The sequence below is a fragment of the Crotalus tigris genome, unplaced genomic scaffold, assembly GCF_016545835.1.
Source record: "Crotalus tigris isolate CLP2741 ecotype Arizona unplaced genomic scaffold, ASM1654583v1 scf7180000018618.293821, whole genome shotgun sequence".
Classification (NCBI taxonomy): Eukaryota; Metazoa; Chordata; class Lepidosauria; order Squamata; family Viperidae; genus Crotalus; species Crotalus tigris.
The window spans coordinates 161,761-187,326 of record NW_024097109.1 but is presented as its reverse complement, the minus strand read 5'-3'; the positions used below and the strand labels follow the sequence as shown (position 1 = coordinate 187,326).

Below are 25,566 nucleotides of genomic sequence, written 5' to 3'. Positions count from 1 at the left end.
GTCCGCCGGGCTGGGCTCCACCACCTTAGGACGTACTCCTGGCTGGTCAGCAACTGGAGGGCCCGCTTCTACTGCCTCCACTGGTGCCTCCTCAGGGTCTGCCCCAACAGGAGCCACCTCCTGAGTGCCTTCTGCCATATCTCAGAACAAACAAGCCAACCAGGCTGGGTCCAACGGCTCCAAGGGTGGGGAAAAGAAGAACAGGAGAGGCACAGGAAACACGATGGGGAAAAAAGGAGGGGGAAAAAAGTGGGAGCACAAACTTTCTGTCAACAATCCTACCGGACCCCTGGATAAGAAGGATGCAAAGAAAACAAGACTCAGGAATCAGCGGTTTGCTTTAAGGCATTGTTGGCATCAGCACAGATATACAGCATCAAAGCCTCTTGCCGAAACAAAAGTTCACGCTGGGAGCAGCCGCCTCCCAGTGCAGGTTAAATACACTTGCTTCAGAGCTACCCCACCCTCTGCCCAATTGGCTAACAACCCCACCCTCTGCCCAACTAGCCAACAATCCCACCCTTCAATCATCTAATAACCCCACCTTCCAATCACCCAACCAGCATCCGGCCATAGTTAGCCCAAAGCGCAGCAGCTATTCCAGCTTAACTACCTCCCTCTTGCTCGTCCACATGATTGTAGGCTTTCTGAGACGCCCTGCCCCGACAGCGCGCTCCTGCACGCCAGTGTCCGGCGGCCGCTTGTGCAGGTGTCTCCTTCCACATGGGCGTGGCTCTCTATGTTGTCCCAGTTGGCGTCCGCTTCACGGCACCGTCAGCTGTTCGGCAGTTCAAATGCCCGCCGAAGCATAGCGGCTCGAGCTTCTTCGCCGAGACGGTGTGCTGTGTGGGACCCGGTGCTGGCCGTCTTCTTCCCCAATGTGCCGTCCTTCACCTTCCCCCCAATGTGCCATCCTTCACCTTCCCCCTCCTGTATGTTGAGCCCGGGAGGGCTTGACAACAGTTGCCCGGCATCTGAATTTTGATCGCACGATGCCGCAACAGTCCTAAGTGTGGACATCAACTTTTTCCAGCACTCTTGTAACTTTGAACTGTCCCTCAACGATTGTTACATTGGGGACTCCCTGCCCTAATGCAGACTTAATGCCGCATGGATGTCCATGAGTCATAAAAGAGCCATGGTTGCCTACCCCTGGTGACTCAGGAATTAATAATAATAATAATAACAACGTTGGAAGGGACCTTGGAGGTCATCTAGTCCAAACCCCTGCTCAGGCAGGAAACCCTATACCATTTGTGACAAATGGCTGTCCAGTTTCTTCTTAAAAACTTCCAGTGTTGGAGCATTCACCGCTTCTGGAGGCAGGTGGTTCCACTGGTTAATTGTTCTGTCAGGAAGTTTCTCCTTAGTTCTAGGTTGCTTCTCTCTTTGGTTAGTTTCCACCCGTTACTTCTTGTCCTGCCTTCAGGCACTTTAGAAAATAGCTTGACTCCCTCTTCTTTGTGGCAGCCCCTGAGATACTGGAACATGGCTATCATGTCCCCCTTCGTCCTTCTCTTCGTTAAACTAGAAACACCCAATTCCAGCAACCGCTCCTTATATATGCTTTAGCTTCCAGTCCCCTAATCATCTTTGTTGCTCTTCTCTGTACTCTTATCTAGAGTCTCAACATCTTTTTTACATCATGGTGACCAAAACTGGATACCGTATTCCAAGTGTGGCCTTACCAAGGCCTTGTAAAGTGGTATTAATACTTCACGTGATCTTGATTCTATCCCTGTTAATGCAGCCCAGCACTGTGTTGGCCTTTTTGGCAGCTGCAGCACATGGCTGGCTCATATTTAGGTCATTGTCCACTAGGACTCAGAGGTCCCTCTCATAGTTACCACTATTGAGCAAGGTACCCCCTATACTATACCTGTGCATTTGGTTTTTCTTGCCTAAATGTAGAACCTTGCTTTTTTCACCATTGAATTTCATTTTGTTAGATAGCGCCCAGTGTTCAAGTCTGTCCAGATCCTCCTGTATTCTAAGCCTGTCTTCTGGAGCGTTGGCTATTCCTGCCAGCTTGGTGTCGTCTGCAAATTTCATGAGTTCCCCATCTATCTCTTTGTCCAGATCGTTGATGAAGATGTTGAAGAGCACTGGGCCCAGAACAGAGCCCTGGGGCACCCCACTACACACTTCCCTCCATGTAGATGCGGTTCCATTGAGGACCACATGCTGAGTACGGCCGGTCAGCCAGCTACGGATCCATCTGGTGGTGATGCTGTCTACCCCACATTTTTCTATCTTATCAAGTAGTACAGGGGTGTCAAACTCAATTTCATTGAGGGCCGCATCAGCATTGCGGTTGCTCTTGAGGGGCCGGGTGAGTGTGGCCAGGGTGGGTGTCTAACCCGCATTTTTCTATCTTCTCAAGTAGTAGGTTGTCGTCTACTTTGTCAAATGTCTTACTGAAGTCCAAGTAAATTATATCCACAGCATTCCTCTGGTCCACTAATTTTGTCACTTGGTCGAAGAATGCAATAAGATTTGTCTGGCATGATCCGTTTTTGACAAACCCGTGTTGGCTGTTAGTAATGATTTTGTTTGCCTGGGAGTTATGGGAGTTGAAGTCCATGAGTCATAAAAGAGCTGAGGTTACCTACCCTGGTGACTTAGGAATTCTGGGAGTTGAAGTCCATGAGTCATAAAAGAGCTGAGGTTACCTACCCTGGTGACTTAGGAATTCTGGGAGTTGAAGTCCATGAGTCATAAAAGAGCTGAGGTTACCTACCCTGGTGACTTAGGAATTCTGGGAGTTGAAGTCCATAAGTCATAAAAGAGCTGAGGTTACCTACCCTGCTGACTCAGGAATTCTGGGAGTTGAAATCCATGAGTCATAAAAGAGCCGAGGTTACCTACCCTGCTGGCTCAGGAATTCTGGGAGTTGAAGTCCATGAGTCATAAAAGAGTCGAGGTTTCCTACCCCTGCTGACTTAGGAATTCTGGGAGTTGAAGTCCATGAGTCATAAAAGAGCTGAGGTTACCTACCCTGCTGACTCAGGAATTCTGGGAGTTGAATAAAAGAGCCGAGGTTGCCTACTCCTGATGACTCAGGAATTCTGGGAGTTGAAGTCCATGAGTCATAAAAGAGCCGAGGTTGCCTACCCCTGGTCCAGACAGTACACAGGTGTGGGGACGATGGAGTTAAAGTAGCACCTCAGGGTGCAAACATGGGCCCCAAGGCAGCCTGGGGGGGGCCCTACCGGTCCTCTGGCTAGGCAGACGTAGTGGTGATGCTTGCAGCTGCCTCCTCTCCAGATGTGGACACTAAGAATGCCAAAGGGGGGGGGTCGTGACGGAGCTGGGGCCAAGCAGGGCAGGGGTGTCCAAGAGTGGTCCGATCCAATGGGCTGGCAGGGGGAGGAGCAGTGATTTGCAGCCCCTTCCTTGACGAGGAGTCTCGACAGACAGGCAAGACACCAGCGTGTGCCGTATTTTCTAGTTTTATACACAGAATACAGGAAAAAAGTTTCCGTAAAAGCTAAAACATTGCAATTACTTCTGTACATTAGAACTCAGCTGCTGAGAGAACAGGATGGGTGGGGTGGAGGGGGGGTTGGAGGGGGGAAGCGTTGGAACAAAAGGGTGAATAAACAGGGTCACGACAAAAAACGCTTCGCTACAATTAAGACAACCGGAGGCAACGTCATACCACATGTACCACTGTACACAGCTTTAAAAAACATTGAAAAATGCCGTCAGTTGATGTATTTACACAGCGCCCAAAATACTTCTTGTCATCGGAAAACTGGGAGGGGGGGGAAGGATCGATGCTGGGGGGGGGGTAGACCTTGACTCTGCCTGTCCAGGAGGGGAAGAGGCAGAGGATGTGGGCATGGGGGACACACAAAAAAACCAAAAAAACACCAGCATGGTGTGTGTGTGTGTCGGGGGGGGGGGGGGGAAAGAGTGCATCTTTACATTAAATAAAACAATGATAGTTGTATAGATTTTGCGGTATGAAAACTGTATTTCTCTCTCTCTTTTTTTTTTCAATATAAAAACTATTGTCACTGGCACAAAATAGAACAAGTTTTTTTTTTTTTTTCAATTATTTTTACAACGGCGAGGGAGCGCTTGCCGTGGGCCGCAACACCCCCCCCCCGGCCGCCCCCCCTCCTCCGGCCAGCACGGCCTCCGCAGGTGGCAGAATCCTGTGGGTTTTTTTTTCCTTTTTTTTTTTTGTCTTTTAAATGAAATGTATAGTACAAATATATGTGCAAATGCCCCTAAAACTTGAGCAAACCATAAAAAAAAATTTTTTTTTTTAAAAGTTCTTCATTTCATGCAAAGGGCGTCCAAAGTCTGCGGCCCTCCGGGTAGGAAAGAGGAAAAAAAATAATAATAATAATAACGCGGACAGACGCGGCCGGCGTGTGTCTCTGATGCAGGGGAGAAGAGGGGAGGGCCTTCTCTCCCCCCCTTACCCACAGCTCCTATGGCACTGAATTGGACCGGAGCACGAGGGCCTGGTGGCTCTTGGGGGTCAGCTTGTCCTCCAGGTCCGTCTCTTGGGCCATGGCCGAGGCGTCCATCTTAGGCGGTTTGGTCGCAAACTCCGTGATGCTGAAGACGAACTGCAGGCAGCCCAGCTTGATGTAGCTGCCGTGGTGCAGCAGGGCCGTGCCCTCCCAGCCCGCCCCGCTGCCCCCGATCAGGCTGGAGCTGCTGGCTCTGCAGCTGCAGGGCGGCTGGGGCTGGCCCTGGGCCTGGGCGCGCATGGCGACGGGCTCCGCGCTGGCCGGCGGGGCAGGCAGCTCTTCCTCCGGCGGCTTCCGGCTCTTGTGACGCTCTGGAGGGGGAGAAGAGGCAGAGGATGGAGGCCAAGGAGAAGGCAGACGCCCCGGAACTGCTCCCCCCTTGAATTGCAGGGAGTCCTCGCCTTACAACCGCAACGGAGTCCAAGGTTACGCACGGGCCTGCTGAGAGGGGCGGCCAATACATTTTCCAAATAATAAAATATAAAAGAAAAGAAAAGAAATAATAAAATAAAATAAAATAGTAAAGTGAAACAAAATACACTAATGGGATAAACAAAATGGAAACTGATCAAGGAGAGAAGCAACCTGGAACTAAGGAGAAACTTCCTGACAGTCAGAACAATTAATCAGTGGAACTCCTTGCCTCCAGAAGCGGTGAATGTTCCAACACGGGAAGTTTTTAAGAAGAGACTGGACAGCCCCTTTGTCTGAAATGGTGTAGGGTTTCCTGCCTGAGCAGGGGGCTGGACTAGATGACCTCCAAGGTCCCTTCCAACTTTACTATTATTACTATTATTATTCTCAATCATCGCACAGTCAGCCAGATGTTCAGACTGGATTTGGCATTTTGTCTACCTATCGAGTCCTTACCCAGGACCTGGGATAGGCAGATATCGTCGCAGGATGGAAGCAGTTCCTAGTAAGGCCGCCTTTTGCAATTGACTAATAGCGAATTTGTCAATGCCAATGGTGTTCAAGTGGTTATTATTATTATTATTATTACTACTACTACTACTACTATTACTAATATTATTAAAATAAAATAGTAAAATAAAACAGAACAAGTAAAAATAAAAGTGACACAAGATAAAAAAATTATATGATAAAATAAAAAATAAAATAAAAAATGGAAAAACAAAATTAAATTAAAAAAGTAAAATTAAAATAACATAAAACCAGAAAACAAAACCTGCCACTGCCAAGCAAGACAGCGGCTGAGTGAACCGTGCCCCGTTTTACAACATTTTTGTCACAGTTGTTAAGTGAATCCCGGCAGCTGTTGGTCATTAAGTGAATCTGTCATTAAGTGAAGACTTGTTATCTGAATCTGGCTTTCCATAATCTTTGCTTGTTGGAAGCTGGCTGGAAGAGCCACAAACAGCGGTCACAAAATCCCAGGATGCTGCAACCGTCGTAAATACGAGTCAGTGGCAAAGCGTTCCTAATTTTGATCACGTGACCACGGGGAGGCTGCAACGGTCATAAGTGTGAAAAATAGTCACTTTTTTCAATGTTGTGTAACTTTGAACAATCACTAAATCAGGGCTATCCAAAGTTGGCCGCTTTAAGGCTGGTGGACTTCAACTCCCAGAATTCCTCAGCCATGCTGGCTAAGGAATTCTGGGAGTTGAAGTCCACCAGCCTTAAAGCAGCCGAGTTCAGAGACCCCGCCACTAAATGGACGGTCGTAAGCTGAGGGCTGCCTGATTGCAAACTCAACCATGCTTCAAAATTAGCTGCAATCAGCACTACAGTCAGTCCTCGACTTAGAACCGTTCATTTAGTGACCGTTTGAAACTATCGACTTACGGCCGTTCTTCACACGACGGTTGCAGCGTCCCCGGGGTCAAAATCTGGACCCTTGGCGACTGACACCTATTTATGACAGTTGCTGTGTCCTGAAGTCATGCGATCCCGTTTTGCGACCTTCTGACCAGCAAATGGGGAAGCAGGATTCGCTTAACGACCACGTCACTCACTTAACCGCTGCAGGGTTCCGCTTAACGACGGTGGCTAGAAATGGAGCAAAATTCACCTAACAAATATGTCACTCCAGCGACAGAAATTTGGGGCTCAGTTGTGGTCGTAAGTTGAGGACTATCTGTATTTTTTTAAATCATCTTTGGGGGGGCTCCTCCTACAATGGAGAAGTGGATTTAAAGATGGTCCCCTGCCCCCCCCTTTCCTGTGGTTGAAGAGAGGCCCCAGTCTTCCCTCCTGTGCAATCGGTTCCTAAATCAATACATTCAATAAAGATGCTGAAATTGCCTCCATGCCTTGACAACGAGGCCTTGCCTGCACATTACACACAGACACACACAACTGTTGCGAGCCTCACCAGGGGAGGAGCAAGTGGAAGTGAATTCAGGGACACGGTTTGAAAAAGGCCCGTAAAGAGGCTATCTCCAAGAGAGAGATGCCCATAAAAGACTAACCCCATGGAGGGGGGGGGGTGACAGGGAGGGCCAGCACTGAGACTATGGGATGGATTTTCCCCCAGGGCTGGGGAGGGGGGAAGGGGCAAGGGGTTAAGGAGACCCACCTCTCTGGGTCCAGGCTAACTGGGGTGTACGGGGGACCTAAAGTCATAAATCTCCAAAGACTGGGCCAAGGCCTACTGTCCACCGGGGCGTGGGACAGGCTGGCCAGTGCGTGCCCGTGGGTGTGCACACTCATCTCCACTTGTGATAGTGCCACGGCTGCACGGCCTAAATGGGGCTCCAAACGGCCTAAATGGCTCTCCACACAGCCTAAATGGGGCTCTGCACGGCCTAAACAGGGCTCCGCACGGCCAAAATGGGGGGGGGGGCTGCATGGCCTAAATGGCGCTCCGCACAGCCTAAATGGGGCTCCGCACGGCCAAAACAGGGGCTCCGCACGGCCAAAACAGGGGCTCCGCACGGCCAAAATGGGGGGGCTGCACGGCCTAAACGGGGCTCTGTACGGATAAAACGGGGGGAGGAGGGAGGGGCGTACGGCCTAAACAGACAGTTGCAGTGTCCCGGGCCACGCGATCCCCTTTTGCGACCGTCCAACAAGCAAAGCCAATGGGGAAGCCAGATTCACTTAACAACCATGTGACTCACTTAACCGCGGCAGGGATTCACTTAACAACCGCGGCGGGAAAGGTCATAAAATGGAGGAAACTCACTTAACAACCGGCTTGCTTAGCCACAGACGTGTTGGGCTCAGCTGTGGGCGCAAGTCAGGGACTCTCTGTAACTCAGCAAACATCCCTAATCATCCGTCCCTGTCAATTGTGGTCGTTAAGTTGAGGACTCCGTGTAACTGAAGGCAGCAAACTTCCCTAATCCTCCGTCCCTCTCCTCAACTGTGGTCTTAAGTAGAGGACCACGTATACTGAAGCAAGCTCAGTATAATCCTAATGAGCCACGCGGCCACCGATGCAGAGGCCACGTTGAAAAGTGTTTCCGTTTTGCAGGCTGCCCACCACTCAGAGCAAGCCAGCGTTGGACCCTAAGAAGTAAAAGGATTACAGGATAGCCCTTTGGGCAAATGTGTGTGTGTGTGTGTGTGTGTGTGTGTGTGTGTGTGTGTTTGTATGGATCTGGGGTGTGTGGAAGCATGTCTCAGGCAGCCCGGGGAACTTACTGATCACGCTCTGCACTTTGGCAACCATGCTGCTGGGCGGGATGAACGCCGCCTTCTCGGAGAAGTCGCACGAGTACAGGACGTTGTCCACCGTGGTGCCGTGCTCGCTGTAGTTGAGCAGCTCGTAATGTTTGGTGTTCTGGGGAGGAAACGCCGTTGTCACCAAACGGCCGAAGTTGCCAGGGGGGCGGAACGGAGGGAGGGAAACAGCCAGAGAAGGGATCTCAACGCCCGCCCACCCACCCCAAAGCCCCAGGCGCCCACCTGGGCACGCCCGCCCTCCTTCCGGCTCTCACCTCATCGTAGAAGATGCAGGCGTGTTTGCCCGAGACGTAGTTGCAGTGACCGTAGTTTGTAAGGCACACGTCCATGTCTGCTCCTGTCGAACGAAGGAGGAATGGGGGGGGAGTCAGAACCGCAATCTTGGGGTCCCCCACTACCGAAGGCCCCGGGGAGGGCGCTGGGTCAGGCCTTGGGGTGCTCCCCTCTGTATTTCTTGTACGTAAATCATGGATCGGCCACTGCCTGGAGGGCGACTGTTCCAGCGAGGGGGGCAGAGGAAGCCCCAGGTACGCACCCCGAGTGGCAGCGAGAGAGCGGAGAGGCTCCTCCCCTACCGACGCCGCCCCCTCTCCTCCCCCGCCAGCCGTGCAGAGAACCAGCCCTTGCCTGTCCCGATGTAGAGGGTCCTGTAGCACATGTTCACCGCGCTGCCCGAGCCCAGCAGTGGGTAGAAGACCGCCCGGGCCTGCACCTCCTTCCTCTGTCCTGGAAAGGCAGAAAGATGCCCTGGGTGCCAAGCGCCTCCCGTGCCAGAGACGGGATCGCTCGGTGTCCGTGTGCCTCTCTCTGAACGCCGCTGGGAAGAATCGGGGTGGGCTCCGCTTTCCCACGAGACCCCCGCCCAGGGAAAACAAGGCACCCTTCTTAACCGTTTCAACTCCTTTCTGCCGACAGGCTGCTCCAGTGCCAAGGCGATGCTAGAATTCTCAGAAAGCAGGGGGCGCCCAAGGGAGTCTCTTGCCCTCCGGGGCAGGCAGAGCAGCAGGGCCCAGACTGGGGCTGGAGTGTCCTCTTTGCTGCATGGACAGCCCGGCACCTGTCGATGATGCTTTAATTCGGATTACAGTGGTACCTTAGGGCTCAACCGCTTGGAAACTTATCGCATTGGGCACTCGACGCACTTTGACGAGGAGATTTTGTTCCGCTACTCGCTGTTTGTTTTGATACTCAATGCACAAGCTAGAACTTGCCGGTGTTGGCTGCCTTGTGACTCACTACCTTACTCCTTATGGGAAAAATTTGTTTGGTGCTGATTGTTTTTTGGTGCTCATTGAGCTTCCTGGAACCGATAACGGATTAGCGATGAGTATCGAGGTACCACTGTATCTACTTTGAGCAGGGGTGGGCACTTAGCAGGCTCTCAGGAGTTCGCGCTTTGAGAGGGCAACACTTGGAGACCGAAGGGTTGAGAGGGGGGAGGAGAGAGAGAGAAAGACACACACACACACAGAGAGAGAAAGACAGACAGAGACAGAGAAAGAGAGAGAAAAAGACAGACACAGAGAGAAAAAGACAGAAAGACACAGAAAAGAAAGACACAGAGAGAGAGAGAGAAAGACAGAAAGACATAGAGAAAGAGGGAGAGGAGGAGGGAGAGAGAGACATACACAGAGAGAGAAAGACACAGAGGGAGGGGAGAGAGAAAGACACACACACAAAGAGAAAGAAATACAGAGAGAGAAAAAGACAGAAAGACACAGGAGAGAGAGGGAGAGAGAGGGGGAGAGAAAGAGAGAAAAAGACAGAAAGACACACACACACACACACAGTGAGAGAGACAGAAAGGGAGGGAGAGAAAAACATACACAGAGAGAGAAAGACACAGAGGGAGGGGAGAGAGAAAGACACACACACAAAGAGAAAGAAATACACAGAGAGAAAAAGACAGAAAGACACAGAAGAGAGAGGGAGAAGGAAAGAAAGTCACAGAAGAGAAAAACACAGAGAGAGAGGGAGGGAAAGAAAAATACAGAGAGAGAGAAAGACAGAAAGACATAGAGAAAGAGGGAGAGGGAGAGAGAGAGGGAGGGGGAGAGAAAGAGAGAAAAAGACAGAAAGACACACACACACACACAGTGAGAGAGACAGAGAGGGAGGGAGAGAAAAAGACATACACAGAGAGAGAAAGACACAGAGGGAGGGGAGAGAGAAAGACACACACACAAAGAGAAAGAAATACACAGAGAGAAAAAGACAGAAAGACACAGAAGAGAGAGGGAGAGAGAGAGGGAGGGGGAGAGAAAGAGAAAGACACAGAAGAGAGAAAGACAGAGAGAGAAGGAGGGAGAAAAAAATACAGAGAGAGAGAGAGAGAAAGACAGAAAGACATAGAGAAAGAGGGAGAGGGAGAGAGAGACATACACAGAGAGAGAAAGACACAGAGGGAGGGGAGAGAGAAAGACACACACACAAAGAGAAAGAAATACACAGAGAGAAAAAGACAGAAAGACACAGGAGAGAGAGGGAGAGAGAGAGGGAGGGGGAGAGAAAGAGAGAGAAAAAGACAGAAAGACACACACACACACACACACACAGTGAGAGAGACAGAGAGGGAGGGAGAGAAAAAGACATACACAGAGAGAGAAAGACACAGAGGGAGGGGAGAGAGAAAGACACACACACAAAGAGAAAGAAATACACAGAGAGAAAAAGACAGAAAGACACAGGAGGGGGGGGGGAGGAAACGGGGCACATGCAAGAGGATGCCAAGCCCCCAATTCTCTTTTCAACCCCCCCTCCCTCCCAGGGAAGGCCCAGGTTATGGCGGCGCAGACTACCTTCGGCAGGGCTGCTGGCCGAAGTGGGCGGGGGGCTTCCCACGTGGTCGGCTGCGGGCTGAGCTTTGGAGGCGAAGAGCTGGTGTATTCTCTGCAAGGCCAGGAACTTGATCAGTTTCTCGTCCAGCATCCCGATCTCGATCTCTGCTAACAAAAAGGCAAGGGGTGAAGGTGGGAAAGGGGTCGGATCAGTGGAGATCCTGGACTGGGAGCCAAGGAGCCGACCCCACGGCCTTCGAAGTGACCGGGAGCAACAAGCAGTCTCCGAAGGAAGCCCAAAGGGGCTGCGTGCACAGGAAGGAACCAAGAGGTGGGCAGACCGCACGACCACCATGAGAACGGGGCCCGTTTCCTCTGCCAGCCGTCAACGGGTTTTTGTGTGTCCGTGCAGTGCCCACTGCAAGCCCTAAAGGTGCTTTTCCAGGACATCAATGTTTTCTTTGAAGACGTTTCGCTTCTCATCCCAGAAGCTTCTTCAGCTCTAACCAGATGTGGGGAATAGAAGGATTTATACTCCTTGCAGATAGCTGGTCATTTGCATCCTTTTAGAGAGTCGTTGAGGCTACCTGGAGGTTGACCTGTGTCCTTAAGGTCCCCTGAGTAATGCAAATGGGGGTGGGGGCTTCTTGGACCTGCTAAAAGGAACTCCACACCCATTTGTACCACTCAGGTGACCCTGAGGACACAGCTCAGCCTCCAAGGCAAATGACCGACTGTCTGCAAGGAGGATAAATCCTTCCATTCCCCTTGAAGACATTTCCCTTCTCAATCCAGAAGCTTCTTCAGCTCTGACTGGATGGTGGGGAGTGGAAGGATTTATACTTCTTGCAGACAGCTGGTCATTTGCCTTCTTTTAGAGCAGTGATTCTCAACCTTTCTAAAGCCGTGACCCCATAATACAGTTCCCCATGTTGTGGTGACCCCCAAGTGGGTGTGGCCACCAATAAGAGGGAGTAGGACAGCTAGGGAAAAGGGAAAAAAATGGCGGACAGGATGGTTTGGCGACCCCCGTGAAATGGTCATTCGACCCCAAATGGGGTCCCGACCCACAGGTTGAGAACCACTGTTTTAGAGGGTGTTGAGGCCACTTGGAGGTTTACACCTGTGTCCTGAGGGTCATTGGAGTAATGCAAATGGATGTGGAGCCTCCTTGGAACTGCTGAAAGGACTGTGTGGTAGACTGGAATCAGAATAGCAGAGTTGGAAGGGACCTTGGAGGTCATCTAGTCCAACCCCCTGCCCAAGCAGGAGACTCTACACCATTTCTGACAGACGGCAGTCCAGTCTCTTCTTGAAAGCGTCCAGTGATGACGCTCCCACAACATCTGAAGGCAACGTCTGTCCCATTGGTTGATTGTCCTCACTGTCAGGAAATTTCCCCTTATTTCCAGGTTGAATCTCCCCTTGATCGGATTCCATCCGTTATTCCTTGTCTGGACTTTGGGTGCCCTGGAAACTAGGTGGAACCCCCTCCTCTGTGTGACTGCCCCTCAAATATTGGAAGGCTGCTATCATGTCTCCCCTGGTCCTTCTCTTCACTAGACTAGCCATGCCCAGTTCCTGCAACCACTCTTCGTATGATTTAGCCTCCGGTTCCCTGATCATCTTTGTTGCTCTTCTCTGCACTTTTTCCAGAGTCTCAACATCTTTTTTATAGTGTGGAGACCAAAACTGGATTCTGTATCCTAGCTGGGGTCTTACTAAAGCTTTGTAGAGCGGTACTAGTGCAGCGGTTCTCAACCTATGGGTCGCGACCCCATTTGGGGTCGATCGACCATTTCATGGGGGTCGCCAAGCAAGGCTGCCCATTTTTTCCCCTTTTCTGGCGGGTGCCTTACCTCCCTTGGGCTGGGCCAGCTGGTGGCCCAGCCGGTGGTCGGCCTGCTCTGTCTCTGCCGCTTGCTAGCTACGTCTCGGCCGGCGCAGGGGGCAGCACCACACATGCGTGGCATTCCCGGGCACTCCACTTACGACCGGTTGGGTAGTCCTCGACTTACAACCAGTTTAGTCCTCGACTTACGACCACTTGGGGGGTCGTAGCATTAAAAAGGTTGAGAACCACTGTACTACTGCCTCGCACAATCTTGACTGACTCCTCTGTTAATGCAACTTAGGATTGTATTGGCTTTTTTGGCTGCTGCCACATACAGTTGGCTCATCTTGAATTGATTTTCCATGAAGACTCCAAGATCCAAGATGTTTAACTGATTGTCCACTAAGACTCCAAGTTATGTTGTATATAGTATGTTTAGGTGTGTGTCATGTATGCGTTTCACTTTGAGACCGGGCAACTAAATTTCATTTTTGATGTGTGCCGTTGTGCCCACAGTAAAAAAATGACAATAAAGGTCATCTTATCTTATCTTATCTTATCCCTCTCACAGTTGCTGCTATTACGCCTGGTTTCACCCAATCCACGTGTGTCCTTTTTGGGTTTTTCTTGCTTAAGTGTAAGACTTGACTTTTCTCTACACTGACTTTCATTTTGTTAAGATAGGGCCCAGAGGGCGGTTCAAACTAGCAGTGGTCCTCTTTGTTCAAAATGTGGACTTTGCTGTCTTCAAGAGTGGCTTTAAGAGTTGTCATCAGCAGCCCCACTGCACTTGAAAGATCAAGGCCCCTCTCTGCAAGACAGCCAAGTCCCCATTTTGGACAGGCAGGACTGCTGTCTGTCCAAGAGGCCATCTAGGTCAAAACTGAACGGCCTTCTCTCAACAGAGGGGGAGGGACACAACACCCCCCCCCATCTCCTCTTTACAACACAGTCCTTTCAGCAATTCCAAAAAGAGATAAGATAACCTTTATTGTCATTTTTTTTACCGTGGGCACAACGGCACACGTCAAAAATGAAATTGAGTTGCCCGCTCTCAAAGTGAAACACAAACATGACTCACACGTAAAACATATTATATACAACATATGTATAGACCCACCCCCTACATATACATAGCAAATAAATATTAAATATTATCCATCTTGAATATATAACAGAAGGAGGAAGCTTGAGAGTTTGCAAGGTTAGTGCTGTATGGAATGAAACTCTGGCTGAATCTGGATGTTCTGCTTGGGATACCACAGAGCCCCCCCCCCAAAGGTAACAAGGAAAACAGGTCGTGAAGAGGGTGTGTAGTGTCCCAGATAATCTTACGGACCCTGCTCAAACAGCACTTCTGCGCTATGTCCTGGATGGGAGGGAGGGAACTGCTAATGATCTTTTCTGCCGTCCTCACCACTCTCTGCACTGCCTTCCTGTCTGAAGCAGGGATGCTTCCAAACCAGACTGTGATGCTGTATGACAGGATGCTCTCGATCATCCCTCTATAGAAAGTGGTCAGGACAGGGGAAGAAAGATGTGCTTTTCTCATGCGATGCAGAAAATGCAGGCGCTGCTGTGCCCGCTTCACCAGTTTCCCGCTGTTGAGCGACCAAGTCAGCCTACTCGTTAGCTGCACACCCAGGAATTTGACGCTGGTAACCCTCACCGCAGGTGAATCATTAATGCCCAGAGAAGTCTGGCTGTGCCTGCCTTTTCTGAAATCGACAATGATCTCTTTGGTTATTTTGGTATTTAAAACTAGGCTGTTCTCCTTACACCAGTTCACCAACCTCTCAACCTCCTTGCGGTAAGCTTCCACCTTGTCATCCTGAATAAGGCCCACTGCTGTTGTATCATCTGCGACCTTCACAATATGGTTGGTGGCAAACCTGGGACAACAGTCATGGGTCAACAGGGTGAACAGCACACCTGTTTACACTCAGGTGACTCTGAAGATACAGATGAACCTCCAAGTGGCCTCAAGGCCTCTCAGAAAGAGCGTGAATGACCAGATGACTGCAAGGCATCTACATCCTTCCATCCTCCACCATTCAGGCAGAACTGAAGAAGCATCTGGGATGAGAAGCGAACAGTCTTCAAGGAAAAAAAAAAAAACTCCTGAAAAAACACCTTTGGGACAACCTGACCTGGAGGAGAATCTCCGCAGACCTTCTGCCCAGGCCAAGGACCCTCACCTCCGCTGCCGTCGATTAATGCCTTCACGGGACCTGCAATGTCCACCGCGGCCGAAGAATTGGAAGGGAGCGAGGAAGGGGTGGCTAAACCAGGAAGGGGATCCGGGCTGACCTTTCCATCTGGAGAGGAGAGAAAAGCAAACAGGTCAGCTCAGGTCAGGGTTAAATCTACCAGATCTGGACAGACTGCGAAATCCGTTTATAACAGGGGGTCTTCAAACTTGGTCTATGACGACTTGTGGACTTCAACTCCCAGAATTCCTCAGCCAGGCAGGCTGGCTGAGGAATTCTGGGAGTTGAAGTCCATAAGCAAGGGTCTTCCAACTTGGCCTTTTGATGACTGGTGGACTTCAACTCCCAGAATTCCTCAGTCAGCATGGGGGGGACTATGGCCCCTTCATGACTTGTGGACTTCAACTCCAAGGATTCCTCAGCCAGCATGGGGGAACTATGGCCCCCTTCATGATTGGTGGACTTCAACTCCCAGAATTCCTCAGCCAGCAGGGGGAATTATGGCCCCATCATGACTCATGGACTTCAACTCCCAGAATTCCTCAGCCAGCATGGGGGAACTATGGCCCCTTCATGACTTGTGGACTTCAACTCCCAGAATTTCTCAGCCAGCATGGGGGAATTATGGCTATGACTCATGGACTTCAACTCCCAGAATTCCTGAGCCAGCATGGGGGAATTATGGCCCCTTCATGACTCGTGGACTTCAACTCCCAGAATTCCTGAGCCAGCATGGGGGAACTATGGCTCCCTTCATGACTCGTGGACTTCAACTCCCAGAATTTCTCAGCCAGCATGGGGGAATTATGGCTATGACTCATGGACTTCAACTCCCAGAATTCCTGAGCCAGCATGGGGGAATTATGGCCCCTTCATGACTCGTGGACTTCAACTCCCAGAATTCCTCAGCCAGCATGGGGGAATTATGGCCCCTTCATGACTCGTGGACTTCAACTCCCAGAATTCCTCAGCCAGCAGGTGGAATTATGGCCCCTTCATGACTCATGGACTTCAACTCCCAGAATTCCTGAGCCAGCATGGGGGAACTATGGCCCCTTCATGACTTGTGGACTTCAACTCCCAGAATTCCTCAGCCAGTGTGCCTAGCTGAGGAATTCTGGGAGTTGAAGTCCACATGTCATCAAAGGGCCAAGTTGGAAGACCCCTGGTTTATAACCAAGCTAGTGCAATGAAAACTAATAAACACTCGGAAGTGGCTGAAAATTACAGTAGCCCTCGACTTACAACCGCAGCTGAGCCCAAAATGTCCGTCACTAAGCTAGACATTTGTTGTGAGTCCTACCACATTTTAAGACCTCTTTTAGCCAAAGCTAAGTAAAATCACGGCAGTTGCTAAATCAATAACCCAGCTGTTAAGTAGATGTGGCTTTCCCCTTTGACTCAGACGGTCTCAAAAGGGGATCACAGTGCGACCTTCATAACTTTGAGCCAGTTGCCAAGCCTTTGAATTTTGATCACCTGACCGTGGGGATGCTGCAAAGGTGGTTAACTGTGAAAAACGGTCAAAAATCTCTCTTTTTTTTTCAGTGCTGTCATAAGTTGGAACGGTCCCTAAACTAGGTCAAGGACTACCTGTATGTCAATTGTGTACAGCAAAAGAAACAAAATTTATTTGTGAGTGGGGCCAGAGACAGAAGGAATTACCAATGGGAAAGGGCAAAAAACAGAGCAAAATTATTTCTGGTTGAGAGAAAAACGTCATCCTTCTACCTTTTAGTCCAAAGTTAGCTTCTGGGACAATCTGCACACTCTTAACAAGTTCTTTGTGCTGCTAAAAAGCTCTTTGTGTGATGTTTGCACTGATAAATTATGGCAATCTCCCTTCGGTCCCTCCGGATGCAAATAATAATAGAGCAGCACCTCGGTACTCGGTACTCGTCGGTTATTCGTTCTAGATCAGAGGCCCCCAACTTTTCGTAGAGAAAGATTTTTCCACGGATTGGAGGGTGCTCGGTTTCGTGTACTGCCTGCATCCCAAGGATGGGGCTTTGCTTGTTTGTGCAGCCCGGTTGCTGGCATGCCGTGGCCCAGTACCGGTCCACAGACCAGGGGTTCGGGACCCGTTCTAGATGATGCAACGAAATCTAAACCCGACAATATCTCAGGGGCTGCCCCAAAGAAGAGGGAGTCAAGCTCTTCTCCAAAGCGCCTGAAGGCAGGACAAGAAGCAACGGAGGGAAACTAATCAAGGTGAGAAGCAACCTGGAACTAAGGAGAAACTTCCTGACAGTGAGAACAATTAACCAGTGGAACCACCTGCCTCCAAAAGTGGTGAATGCTTCAACACTGGAAGTTTTTAAGAAGAGAGTGGACAGCCATTTGTCTGAAATAGTATAGGGTTTCCTGCCTGAGCAGGGGGTTGGACTAGATGACCTCCGAGATCCCTTCTAACTTTATTATTATTAACAACCTGCCTCCAGAAGCTGTGAATGCTCCAACACTGGAAGTTTTAAAGAAGAGACTGGACAGCCATTTGTCTGAAATAGTATAGGGTTTCCTGCCTGGGGTTGGACTAGATGACCTCCGAGATCCCTTCTGACTTTATTATTATTAAGTACTGAGAAAACCACGTGACCCGCTATTTCGGCTGGAAGAAATAGCGAGTCACGAGGCAGCTGAAATCAGCAAAGTTCTTCCTTGCATGTCGACTACCGGGAGAAAGACAAGCGCCGGGGACGAGAATTCTGCTCCAAAGGGTGTCGAATTACGAATTCAGCGCGTTTTGAAGTGGTCGAGTAATAAATAAGTCAATAAACATCCCAGGAAGGCAGACCATAGAGGAGACCTTAGGTAGCAATAACAATGGCAACAGCACTTATATGCCACTTCATCACACTTTTACAGCCCTCTCTAAGAAGCTTTACAATCCTGGTCCTTATTTTATCGACCTCGGAAGGACGGAAGGCTGAGTCAACCTCGAGCCCCATAAAGATCAAACTTCCTGGCTGTGGGCAGAATTAGTTTGCAATACTGCGTTCTAACCGCTGCGACACCACGGTTTCCTTCCTTCCTTCCTTCCTTCCTTCCTTCCTTCCTTCCTTCCTTCCTTCCTTCCCTAAGCAATAGCTCTTAAACTTATATACCGCTTCACAGTGCTTGACAGACCCCTCTGAGCGGCGTACAGAGTCAGCCTATTTGCCCCCAACAATCTGAGTCCTCATTTTACTCACTTCCGAAGGATGGAAGGCAGAGTTAACCTGGAGCCGGTCAGGATCGAACTTCCTGGCGGTGGGCAGAGTTAGCCTGCAATGCTGTGTTCTAACCACTGCGCCACCAGGGCAGGAAAGGAAGGAAGGAAGGAAGGAAGGAAGGAAGGAGAGGGAGGGAGGGAGAAAGAGGGGAGGAAGGAAGGAAAGAAGGAAGGGAAGGGAGGGAGAAGGAAGGAGGAAAGGGAGGAAGGAAGGAAGGAAAGGAGGGAGAAAGAAGGAAGGAAGGAAGGAAGGAAGGAAGGGAGAAAAGGGAGGGAGAAAGAAGGAAGGAGGGAAGGAAGGAAGGAAGAAAAAGGAGGGAAAGAAGGAGGGAAGGGAGGAAGGAAGGGAAAAAGGGAGGGAGAAAGAAGGGAGAAAAGGGAGGGAGAAAGAAGGAAGGAAGGAAGGAGGGAAGGGAGGAAGGGAGAAAAGGGAGGGAGAAAGAAGGAAGGAAGGAGGGAAGGGAGGAAAGAAGGGAGAAAAGGGAGGGAGAAAGAAGGAAGGAAGGAGGGAAGGGAAAAAAGGGAGAAAGAAGGAAGGAAGGAGGGAAGGAGGGAAGGGAGAAAGAAGGAAAGAAGAAGGGAAGGGAGGAAGGACTGCTGGCAGTCAGCAGTCAGCGGAAGTAGCCTCCAGTACTGCACTCTAACCACTGCGCCACCCTGCCTTGGGACGCACTCCCTCAGGCACCCAGGCCCAGGGCTGCAAGACAGCGGAGCAGCCTCAAGCCACAACACAGAGAGCCGAGCCCTGGACCTCTGCAGCCCGTATCCACTTTGTGTCACCCAGGTATCCACGGCAAACCTGACCCCAGTGCTTGTACTGGAAAGACGTAACCGAATAACAAGAGCGGGAAGGGACCTTGGAGGTCTTCTAGTCTAACCCTCAAGACCTTCTATCAGGGGGGTCCAACCTTGGAACTTTAAGACTTGTGGATGTCAACTCCCAGAATTCCCCAGCCGGCGCGAGAGTTGAAATCCACAAGTCTTAAAGTTCCAAGGTTGGACACCCCTGAGATACGGCCGCCTGCTTGAGCAGGGGGCTGGACTAGAAGACCTCCCAGGTGCCCTGCGACATTCCAGACAAACGACCGCCCAGTCTCTTCTTAAAGGGACTTAAAAGTGTTAAATCCACAACACTTTTAATGTAGCTAAATTGCAATTTAACCCTCCGGTTCTCGTTGTCCCTTACTTGATGCGCTTTTGTACCTGAGCACCAAAAAAAAAAAAAAAAAAGAAAGCCATCCTCTGTGCTCACCTGGAGGCGGGGCTGACGAACAAAAACCGTGGGCGGGGCCCACGGCGGAGCCCCCCTCCCCTACAGCCGCTGGGTGGGGGGTGAGGGCCCACGTGGCGGAGACAGGAGAGTCCGCTGCGCCCAGATCTGTGGTGAGCAGAGGCCCGATCGGCGCCTGAGTGTTCTTCGGGGGCCACGCCGTGGCAGCTTCCAGGCCGAAGCAAGAGCTGGGGATGGAGGCCAGCAGGGTGGCGACGGGCACGGCGCCCTTGTGCGGGCACGAGACGGGCCCCGCCGCCTTCTCCGTCTTCACCACCGCCCCAGCCACGTGGTTGAGGAGCCCGTACGCCGCCGGGGGAGTGGTGGGCCGAGGCCAGGGCTGCTGCCGGTGAGACCCGGGCCCGCCCGGCCCGCTCAGCCTGGAGGAGGTGGGCGCCGAGGCCTCGCCATAGAAGCTGGGGCCATTGACTTTCACCTCGGCGGCCCCACCGAGGCCGTTGGACGTCCCACAGGGGGGAGGCTTCTTGGGCCGGTCCGCGGAGGAGGGGTAGGGGGTCTCGTCCTGCAAGGAGTTCTGGGGGATGAGCCCCGCGGGGCAAGAAGCCGGGCAAGCGGAAGGAGGGGTGGGCTTGTCCGCCGCGCGGTACAGACTGGCCAGGGAGCCGTCGGCCGCCAGCACCGGCTTGACATCCCCTTTTTCCAGCTGCTCCACGTCCCAGGAAAAAGGGCCCTGTTTGGCCGATAAGTGTTTGAGGATGCTGCACTGCAGGGCCACGATGCTGCACAGCCACTGAAAGAGAAAGGGAGGCCACGGGTCAGAGGTCAGGAAGGATAGCGGTCAGCTCTGCCCCCCCCCCCGCCCTGCCTCGGTCCGGCCGTAGGTATGGTCTGAGCTGCTGAACCGCCCAGAGCGAGCGAACTGTAAAGCACTAGACCAGTGGTGGCGAAGCTACGGCACGGGTGCCAGAGGCGGCACTCAGAGCCCTGTCGGTGGGCACGCGCGCCGTCGCCCCAGTCCTAGGCCTTCAGCTGGGTTTTATAAAACCTTTTCGCTTTAGGCCTCCGCCGCCGTGTGCAAAAAAACCAAAAGGTTCAATCGATCGGTCAATTTCAACTTCTCGCGGGGGGGGGGGGGGAGATCTTGCAAAGTTGGAATGGATGGATTGAACTTTTTAGTCCCACCCAGTCTGCCGGGACCACCGCAGCCACGCCCACCCAATGGGCCACACTCAATTGGCCACGCCCACCCAAGGGGCCACGCCCCCCCGCCGACAAGGCAGAAGCGGGTTTTGGGTTGCAGTTTGGGCCCCCGGTCTCTAAAAGGCTTCGCCATCATCACGGCACTAGGGCCATGTTTCCCAAACTTGACCATTTTAAGGCATGAGGACTTCAACTCCCAGAATTCCACAGCCAGCAACGCTGGCTGTGGAATTCTGGGAGTTGAAGTCCACATGCCTTAAAATGGTCAAGTTTGGGAAACACTGCACTAGGGGGTGGTAGGCAGGCAGTCCTCGACTCACAACAAATGGAGCCCGACATTTCCGTCACTAAGCGAGGCAGCGGAGTGAACTTTTTGCCCCATTTCGCCACCTTTCTTGCCCAAGTTGTTAAGTGCAGTTGTTAAACTCAGTTTAACAGGATTTTCTTTTTTTACGTAAATCTGGTTTCTCCATTGTCAGAAGGTCCTCCCGTGGACAGAGGGGGGGGGGGGCTGCCAAAAGCCAGCCACGGAAGGACGCCTCTCCTTCTCCCGAAAGGTTTTGCACCACGCAAAGGAGTTTTAAACCTGTTTTAAAGTATGCTGGCCTGTTATTTCTTACTGCAAGTAACCCTAAGCCCTTGACAAACATTCATTTGAGGGACCGAAGTTCCCAGCGGTGGGAAAAAGCAACTCGGGACCCGTTTTGTTTTGGTTTTTTTTTTTCCCCTTTCTCGCTTGCGAGCAGTGCCTGCAAAACCGTCAACAAGTCGCAGGATTAAAATTGCTCGCGGGATCAAAATCCAGGCCGGGAGTGAAAACGTAGCAACTACGTGCCTCTATGTTTTCATGCTGTCATTAGAGTAAAGGACTGGGGGGGGATGTGCGGGGGGAGAAAGAGGCTTCGAATGGGTTAGTTCAGCGGTTCTCCACCGGTGGGTCGGGACCCCATTTGGGGTCGAACGACCATTTCACAGGGGTCGCCAAACAACGCAGTCCGCCATTTTCTCCCCCTTTTCCTTAGCTGTGCTCCTCCCTTTTATTCTATTGGCTTTTGAAAGCCAATAGAAGAGACTCTCTTGAACAGAGTCTAATTCTATTGGCTTTCAAAAGCCAATCGGAATTGTCCAGGCTGTCTCTGCCCTGCTGAGCCCGCCAAAAGTCCCCTTCTGCAAACGGGGCTGCACCAGTTGAGGAGTCCTCGACTTACGACCGGTTGGGGGCTCGCGGCATTAAAAGGGTTGAGAACCACTGGGTTAGTTAGAGAAAACGAAACGAAAGATTTTCAGAAATGAAAGAAATCCTGGATAGCCGAGTGGGAGGCAGACAATCCGGTCACAAAATTGGTCACGTGATCAAAATTTGGGACACTCGGAAACTGGTCTGTGCTTATGACGGTTCAGAAACTGTCACATACTTATGACGGTTCGGAAACTGTCATGTACTTATGACGGTTCGGAAACTGTCCCGTACTTATGACGGTTCGGAAACTGTCACGTACTTATGACGGTTCGGAAACTGTCATGTACTTATGACGGTTCGGAAACTGGCACGTACTTATGACGGTTCGGAAACTGGCCTGTGCTTATGACGGTTCAGAAACTGTCATGTACTTATGACGGTTCAGAAACTGTCATGTACTTATGACGGTTCGGAAACTGTCCTGTACTTATGACGGTTCGGAAACTGTCACGTACTTATGACGGTTCGGAAACTGTCATGTACTTATGACGGTTCGGAAACTGGCACGTACTTATGACGGTTCGGAAACTGGCCTGTGCTTATGACGGTTCAGAAACTGTCGTACTTATGACGGTTCAGAAACTGTCATGTACTTATGACGGTCGGAAACTGTCATGTACTTATGACGGTTCGGAAACTGTCATGTACTTATGACGGTTTGGAAACTGTCCCGTACTTATGATGGTTCGGAAACTGTCACGTACTTATGACGGTTCGGAAACTGTCATGTACTTATGACGGTTCGGAAACTGGCACGTACTTATGACGGTTCGGAAACTGTCATGTACTTATGATGGTTCGGAAACTGTCCCGTACTTATGACGGTTCGGAAACTGGCCTGTGCTTATGATGGTTCAGAAACTGTCATGTACTTATGACGGTTCAGAAACTGTCATGTACTTATGACGGTCAGAAACTGTCATGTACTTATGACGGTTGGAAACTGTCATGTACTTATGACGGTTCGGAAACTGTCACGTACTTATGACGGTTCGGAAACTGTCATGTACTTATGACGGTTCGGAAACTGTCACGTACTTATGACAGTTCGGAAACTGTCATGTACTTATGATGGTTCGGAAACTGTCCCGTACTTATGACGGTTCGGAAACTGTCATGTACTTATGACGGTTCGGAAACTGGCACGTACTTATGACGGTTCGGAAACTGTCATGTACTTATGATGGTTCGGAAACTGTCCCGTACTTATGACGGTTCGGAAACTGGCCTGTGCTTATGACGGTTCAGAAACTGTCATGTACTTATGACGGTTCAGAAACTGTCATGTACTTATGACGGTCGGAAACTGTCATGTACTTATGACGGTTGGAAACTGTCATGTACTTATGACGGTTCGGAAACTGTCACGTACTTATGACGGTTCAGAAACTGGCCTGTGCTTATGACGGTTCGGAAACTGTCACGTACTTATGACGGTTCGGAAACTGTCACGTACTTATGACGGTTCAGAAACTGTCACGTACTTGTGACGGTTCGGAAACTGGCCTGTGTTTATGACGGTTGGGGTGTCCTGGGCTCACGTCACCCCCTTTGGTGACCTCAACAATCACGCTGCTGACTTGGCGACCGCCAGGGATGCACTTAAGAGCCGTGGCGAGGAAGGACATAAAACAGGGCAAAGCTCGCCTTGCTCACCAGTGGAAACGTCCGTTGTGGTCGTAAGTCAAGGACTGCCTCCATTCCACATCAGCAGCCTGGCTTCCTTCGGCTCTCCTAGCCCAAAGCCGATGAAGGAGGCTCCGTGGGGAAGAGGGGAGGACCCTGCTTGATACAACCCCCAACTAAGGGAAGGAGCTGGGCTACAGGTTTTCTGTGGGGGCTGGGCTTGTGTGGGGGTGGGTTGCTCTGCCAGAGGGCCCTGCCCCAATTCTAAGACCCAGAGAAGGGGGCGTTAGCTGCAGCCTGCCAGGAGGGCAACCCCCTAACCCTCCTGCCTGTCCCCCCCCCCAAATACGAGGCGTGTCAGCCGTTACCTCTTGCTGTTCAGCCTGGGCGGCTAAGTGCTGGGAAGCGCTGCCGGGGGCCTTCGGCAAAGACTCCTCGGAAAACCCGTTGCAAATCAGCTCCCCGTTTCGGATGGCCGCCGGCGCCATTAATGCTGGTGGGATCCGGTACTGGGACTTGATGGCCTCCGGGACCTGCGGGCGGCGGAGAAGGCGGTTACAGCCCTCGGAGGCTGGCAGAACCCTGGCATTGCAAGTGAGCCCACAAGGACGGCCGGGGACGCCCAGGAAGGGCGGTCAGATCGGCCGTCGCGTCAACGGAGGGCAGCCTGGCGTAAAACATGGGGGGAGCGGAGCGGGGGTGAGGGGGGGAATGATGGAAAACAGAAACCGGACCAAGAGCTCTCCAGAGACATGGGTTGGGCCCACTGAAGAGGTGCCAAAGCTCAGAACGGTTACCAAAACCTGAGGGGTCCCGGGGGCTCTCTGAGCTGGGTGGCTTTCTTGCAGACGTTTCATGACCCCATTAGGGAACATCAACCAGTGTTAGAAGAGAAGGGGAGTTGTGGTGGTGGTGGTGGTGGTGGTGGAGGAGGAGGAGGAGGAGGAGGAGGAGGAGGAGGAGGAGGAGGAGGAGGAGGAGGAGGAGGAGGAGGAAAAGTCCAACCCCCTGCTCTGGCACGAAGCCCTATACCATTTCAGACAAAGGGCTGCCCAGTCTCTTCTTAACCGGGCTTATGCTGGAATCTTCAGATCCAGCTTTCCTACGCTGTAATCACTTGGCTTTAGTAAAAGTACATATTTCTCTGCAAATGGAGTCGCAGGTCTTTCTTTCCTAAATGCCCAGTTTGGGATAGAAATAGAATAGAGAATAGAGTAGAGTAGGATTAGAATAGATTAGAATAGATTAGATTAGATTAGAATGGAATGGAATAGAATGGAATAAGGAATAGACTAGACTAGATGGAATGGAATGGAATAGAATAGAATAGAATAGAATAAGGAATAGAATAGAATAGGGAATAGGATAGGATAAGGAATAGAATAGAACAGAACACAATACAATACAATACAATACAATACAATAGATGAATGGAATGGAATGGAGTAGAATAGAATGAATAGAATAGAATAAGGAATAGAATAGAATAAGGAATAGAATAGAATAGAATAGGAATAGAATAGAAGCTGGAAGGGACCTTGGAGGTCTTCTAGTCAAGCCCTCTGCTCAAGCAGGAGAACCTACACTGCCTCAGACAGGTGTTATGTCCAGTCTCTTCTTAAAAACCTCCACTGTTGGAGCGCCCACAATTTCTGGAGGCAGGTTGTTCCACTGGTTAATTGTCCTCCCTGTCAGGAACTTTCTCCTTAATTCCAGGTTGCTTCTCTCCTTGATCAGTTTCCAACCACTGTTTCTCATCCTGCCCTCTGGTGCTTTGGGGAACAGCTTGGCTCCCTCTTCTTTGTGGCAGCCCCTCAGATATTGGAACTCTGCTATCATGTCCCCCCTCGTCCTTCTTTTCTTTAGACTAGCCAAATCCAAATCCCGCAGCCGTTCTTCGTACGTTTTAGCCTCCAGGCCTTGGATCATCTCAGCTGTTCTTCTCTAAACTTTGTCCAAACTCTCAACCTCTTTTTTTTTTTTGCGATACGGTGACCGAAACTGGCTGCGGTCTTCCAGGTGTGGCCTCCCTAGGGTTTTATAAAGCGGCACTCATACTTTGCGTGATCTATGCCTCTGTTTATGCAGCGCAG

At 51.0% G+C, this 25,566-nt stretch overlaps 1 protein-coding gene across 2 annotated transcripts in view; it reads right to left on the bottom strand.

Moving 5' to 3' along the window:
• Nucleotides 1–3,436: 3,436 nt before the first annotated feature.
• Nucleotides 3,437–25,566, bottom strand: part of PHF12 (PHD finger protein 12) — a 66,073-nt gene continuing 43,943 nt past the window's right edge. The window contains exons 8-15 of one of the 2 annotated variants that reach the window (XM_039355188.1): nt 23,842–24,006; nt 19,429–20,197; nt 14,954–15,073; nt 10,943–11,089; nt 8,772–8,870; nt 8,399–8,481; nt 8,103–8,241; nt 3,437–4,801 (exon numbers count right to left, since the gene is read on the bottom strand). In XM_039355188.1, the coding sequence (XP_039211122.1) occupies nt 4,446–4,801; nt 8,103–8,241; nt 8,399–8,481; nt 8,772–8,870; nt 10,943–11,089; nt 14,954–15,073; nt 19,429–20,197; nt 23,842–24,006 (1,878 nt within the window). In that variant the 3' untranslated portion in view covers nt 3,437–4,445. The remainder of the gene's footprint in view (nt 4,802–8,102; nt 8,242–8,398; nt 8,482–8,771; nt 8,871–10,942; nt 11,090–14,953; nt 15,074–19,428; nt 20,198–23,841; nt 24,007–25,566) is intronic. The other variant, XM_039355190.1, reaches the window with a different exon arrangement.